Source organism: Malus domestica, chromosome 01, assembly GCF_042453785.1.
Source record: "Malus domestica chromosome 01, GDT2T_hap1".
In the NCBI taxonomy this organism is placed as follows: Eukaryota; Viridiplantae; Streptophyta; class Magnoliopsida; order Rosales; family Rosaceae; genus Malus; species Malus domestica.
This window is the reverse complement of record NC_091661.1, coordinates 32442150-32447500: the sequence shown is the minus strand read 5'-3', so window position 1 is coordinate 32447500 and position 5351 is coordinate 32442150. Positions and strand designations below refer to the sequence as shown.

Genomic DNA, 5351 nt, shown 5'->3' with positions numbered 1-5351 from the left:
TATCCAGTTGAAGATGAAGAACCAAAAATCAGAAACTATTACCAATACAAGCACATGATATTCCCATATCCATAAAAGAAAGAAGCCCAAGTAGAACCAGTGAACCTGCGGTCATTGTTGACCGTTATTTTTACTAAAACTCAAGTATATAAATCCATTATAAAATCAACAAATTTATAGTTCAACCATAAAAAATGTCTTGCAGCAGTTTAAGGTCACTGAGATAATTACCACATCAAGTCACAAATAAAAAGTGCACGTGGGATCATAAGCCCATTTCCAATCATTGCAAGCAACATCGAGGAAGCTGATAAACCTTTGATGTTGTCAGGATTTAGGAAATTTGTCCACTGAACAGGAAGCATTAATGGTGGTCAGATTAATACAAAAAATTACCAACAGATATTCTAAAATAGTACCATTTGTGAAACTGGCATCCACATGAAGAGAAGTGTAGCTGTCCATCCAGATATTCCTCCAACAAATTTTATGCCACCTTCAGAGAGTTTTCCCATCCGAGCCTACAAATATTAGCAGCTGCAAGTCTAAAAAGACGCAAAATAGAATATCTTGCATTTCTCTCTCAATTTGCAAAGAAGAAAAAATTTTAAAGGAAAAAAAGTAGTTCTCATTTCAGATGATAAATACGGGATAACTCCTTTTAAAGACAAGAGGTTAACTTTAAAACAGTTTCACATTAACCTTAATGGAATATGTGAAGATTCAAGTAATACAATAAAGACTCTGAGAGTAAACAAAACTTACCATAACAACTGCCACCACAGCTACAACAAAAGCCAATGCCCCAGGCAAAATACTGTTGGGTATATATGGAACAAACGTAGACCACATAATCTATAATCATAATTGTTGACAAAAGATATTAAAATTGAGCAATTGTTCGACGCTCTGCTTACCAATATGAAAAATGATGTGAGTTTTAAGAGAGAGAGAGAGATCACTTGGGGAAGAACCGATAGCCCACCAACAGTAATAAAGTCCTCCCAGAAGCGCCAGAGTCCAGCATTAAGCCAACCAAAGTAATTCAAGAAATTCAAAACAAGGCCAGTTGCGACAACAATGGAGGTAATGACAAAGTAAGGTAGAGGCATTGCATCTGCCATGGAAAGCTGAGCAAAAACCACATATAAGGAAATTACACCCAGTGTCTGCACCACAATGGCCTCATTCTCCCTCTTCTTTGCAAAATATGAAAGCAGGGAAAGGTTTCCAAGCAAACCAGTAAACATTCCCTGCATTTACAACATTCCTCCCTTGCTTATGCTACTAATGTTGATTATTTTCTAATATAAAGGTCGTACCCACTGCACAAGGCTCCCGCTTTAAGCAGGGTCTGGGAGAGGTGAATGTCGGCTAGCCTTACCCCCATTTATGGAGAGGCTGCTCCCAAGTCTCGAAAATATTCATGTTCTAAGCAGTAAGCAGCCTCCTCAATCCTCATGAATAAAGTAATAAGGTGGTGGCACATTGGCGATAGTGTATTGCCAACTTACCATCCATGGGACTGCCAAAAGGGCAGCTTTATTTCCTGCCAGAAGATTTTGGGCATTGAGGTAGATTTGAGGCATTTGCAGTAAGAGAAATGGGATATTTGATGCGCCCGAGAACTTTGCTGTCCACGAATTCCATTGCTCGAAACCAGTTTTGCTGCTCGTGGATTTCACTGATCCCTTTTCCAGAGAATGGGGGAAACAATTTCAATTTTGAGCAATCAGAATGTATGAATATTAATGTTTGAGTATGACCCAAATCAAAGGGCTTTCAATTTTGAGCAATCAGAATGTATGAATATTAATGGTTGGGTTTGACCCAAATCAAAGGGCTCAGAGTCACATAGTATATGATATTTATCAGTTAAGACCAAAATAATAACAATTATTATTGGAGTTTCAAATCTATGAACTTCATGTCGTGTCAGAGAGAATCAAACAGTTTTACACACAACGGGTAAATTGTTATCATAAGATATGCTACATATGAGGAGATGAAGAGAGAGAGAGAGAGAGAGAGAAAATATAGCACAGGTAGTAGTACCTGGTGAAGAGGGTGAGGGACGTCGGAGTCAAGAGCGCTGAGAGTTGAGTGGCGCCGCAAACGCAAAGGAATGGGATGGTAAAAGTTGAACAATAAGCATTGGCCTTGGCCCGCGGAAGAGACGGTGAGAGCGTTGGTGTTGGTGTTGTGTTGGATTGACGAGGACGAGGAGGAGGCGGGAAAGGATTTCAGATGATGATGTTGTTGCAGTCGAGGATGAGGAGGCGGACCAGGGATGTAGGAGGAGTACGGCACCACCACTAGGCTTTCGGCCGTTGATATTTGATTTGATTTCATTACACTTTCCAACACTCACTCACTGGATCTTGTGGAATTTGGGAAGTTTGGAATTGGATGCTTATTAAGTTGCAGTGTGGGGATTTGTGCGCATCTCCAGACGACACGTGGAAAGTGATATTTGCTTGCTTAACCTCATAAACTCATAACTTTACAATATTGTCAAATCCAATGTCCATGTGATATTTCCATGTGTGTGAGAACGAGCAAGCGCAAAACGCAAGTTTTAAGCAGGCAGGAGCCAGATCCGAGAAACTTTTGCAGATCCAAATTTTTCTGAAATACTTCAAAGAGATGGTTTATCAGTTGATCTTAAGCTATTTTGAGCCTTCAATGTGAAGGGTATCCCACTTAACTTTGTTCAGAGGGACACTTTAGGTAACTATCTGTCCCCAAAGTTTACGGTTTTATAAAATTTAAAGTGTGAATTTATAAAAATACCCTTCGAGGTGAAAAACATTGACTTTTGTTGACCATCCCGTCGTGTCATGTAAGATCTGTTTTCTTGGCATATTCTCATAGTACTCGTCACTACGAATGCGTGGGCACAAACGGAACGCAATTTGGAGTTATTAACGGTCGAAGTTGAGGGTAAAATGATCATTTGACCAGAAATCTGGAAGGCTCCAGATTTTGTTGGAGCATTAATCTGGTGCCACGTGTGTGGCTGTGATGGAAAGAAGATGAGAGAAATGAGGGGGAGCTACCCAATCAGAGAAGAAAAATGGAGAGTGAACCAATGGGAGAGGAGAGAAATGAGGGAAGGGAGGAACCAGCCAACCCGAACCTCCCTTCGACTCGAGCGACCCGACCTGGTGGGAACCATGGAATTCAATGCTTCCTCCGACCAAATTCCGGCTAATTACGCCGCAACACCACCTAAGAAACACTCCACGACCCTCCCTCTACCAATTCCACCCCAAACTCGAAGAAATTAGGCTTGGATTCTTGAATAACCACATAGGTGGGTGTGGTGGTTCCATGGTGGCGATCCATCAATCCTAGAGCTAACTGCGTCAACCACCACCACCAATAGACTTCCCCTCAACCCCAGAAGCAAGGCCCAAGCATTGGATGAGGCGTCGAAGTTCGTTTAGGCATCGAATCGAGAACACCCATTTCAAGGGTTTTCGGAGAATCAATGGTGATTTGAGGTGTTTCCCAGCTAAATTCGACTTCGGCCCAGGTATGAAAGTTGTTCCTCTCATTGAGATCTACATTTCTGTAAAATTTAGGAATTTTTGGAGTTGTTGAATTTTCCGGCTAGTCGAGACTGCTAGCCGCCGCGTGCAACGGTGCGTGGCCTTCCGAGTCACCGCCTCATGGTGACTCATGCGGCGGCGCGTAGGGGAAAACCCAAGGTCCTTCCTTAGGTTTTTCGACGTTCCGAATCTGAATTTGCCGTCCGTTTTCCCAAATTATATCGTTTATGTATAGTTTTACTAAATGGTCTCAAATTGTGGTTAGGTGCAACGATGGGAAGTGACTCCATCCTCGCTAGCTCGAGTGGTTCCCGGGCAACAAAATATCTGTGAGTGGACCCCTTCTAAACTTGCATGTTTTTATAAAATATTAGGCTTGCATACATTGCAAATTTCATGAAATGAGCATGTTTTCTATTATGTTTTATGGATTCTATAATCATGTTTTTTGAAGAATTTATGATTTATATAAATTGCTTTTACGAAATATTTAGAAGTTATCGAACCACGTTTTATGAAAGGTTATGAATTATTGGGTTTTTGTATATGAAATTTTATGGATTACGAATACGATTTATTTTACAGATTTATAAATATGTGCTATTATGGATTGATTGAGATGAGGTTTTGAGCTTTTGAGCTCCGGATTTGATATGAGGTTTTCGAGATATGTTTTTGGTACTTATTTAGTGGGCTATCATACAACACATCCACAAAACATAGGTATGTATATGTCTATGGCCATATGACACAATTAAGGATATCTATGTATATGTTTATTCTCCAGCGTAACCCGAAGTCATACAGCTTCACCTTCAGGTGATGGAACCTACCATGTTTCTTCACTGGCATAACCCAGTGTCGTACAACTTCACCTTCGGGTGACGGACATGTACTGCCTTCAAGCGAATGAGGAGTTGATGATATACCCCCAACTTCACTAGCCCGGGGCTAGTGTCGATGTGTGATGTATAAGTTTCTTCTCCGGCGTAACCCGGAGTTGTATAGCCTACCATGTTTCTTCACTAGCATAACTCAACGTCGTACAGCTTCACCTTCGGGTGATGGACAGGTATTGCCTTCGGGTGATGGACAGGTATTGCCTTCGGGCGACTATGAAACCCCTAGAAAGTACAGTATTGATGAGATTTACGGGTTTGCCTTCAGGCAGCGATAGCACCATCATCGAGCATTGTTTTACACGTACATGTTTTATAAATGTTTTTCAATGCATGCTAGAGTTTTCAGGAAACCTATTATGTAGTATTATATGTGTTTTCAAAACAGGGGGTTAGTATGTTCATAAATAAAATGGTTTTCTTATTATTAGTACTATTATTATAAATTTTGGTCCACCCACAGTTTTGGCTTTGCGCCCCCTCAAGATTTAGATTCAAGGTACACGATCCCGGCATCAGGACATTTCTACTTAGGCATCTTCGAGCCTCCTCTGCATACTCTTATTCCTCGGTTTGTACATTTCTGTAATAATTCTTTCATATTATTCTTAATTAGTTGTATGCTTTGAACACGGTTTTGCATTAGTAGACTTCCCTCAAATCCCATATTTTAATTTGCATGCATGTTTAAAATGGCTTCGTCATCCTCGAGTGTCGACCAGCACATGTCTATCTAGATATTTGGAGATATCGGGGTTGGGATGTGTCACTTTACCGCCTCAACTTTGATTTGCGACACTTAACCATCTAAAAGTCTGAATTAAACTTTTGTTTTTGTCGCAAAATACCACCTACCATCAATACGTTAGAATCATCATTGTCAAATAACAAAACCAAG

At 40.6% G+C, this 5351-nt stretch overlaps 1 protein-coding gene across 2 annotated transcripts in view; it reads right to left on the bottom strand.

The window, feature by feature from the left end:
• LOC103445143 (maltose excess protein 1-like, chloroplastic) overlaps positions 1-2701 on the bottom strand; it is a 3266-nt gene extending 565 nt beyond the window's left edge. Inside the window, exons 1-7 of one of the 2 annotated variants that reach the window (XM_008384130.4) lie at positions 2056-2701; positions 1515-1691; positions 963-1253; positions 766-855; positions 420-521; positions 232-350; positions 43-105 (exon numbers count right to left, since the gene is read on the bottom strand). In XM_008384130.4, coding sequence (XP_008382352.1) covers positions 43-105; positions 232-350; positions 420-521; positions 766-855; positions 963-1253; positions 1515-1691; positions 2056-2352 — 1139 coding nt within the window. In that variant the 5' untranslated portion in view covers positions 2353-2701. Of the gene's footprint in view, positions 1-42; positions 106-231; positions 351-419; positions 522-765; positions 856-917; positions 1254-1514; positions 1692-2055 lie in introns of both variants that reach the window. The other variant, XM_008384135.3, reaches the window with a different exon arrangement.
• Positions 2702-5351: the final 2650 nt, after the last annotated feature.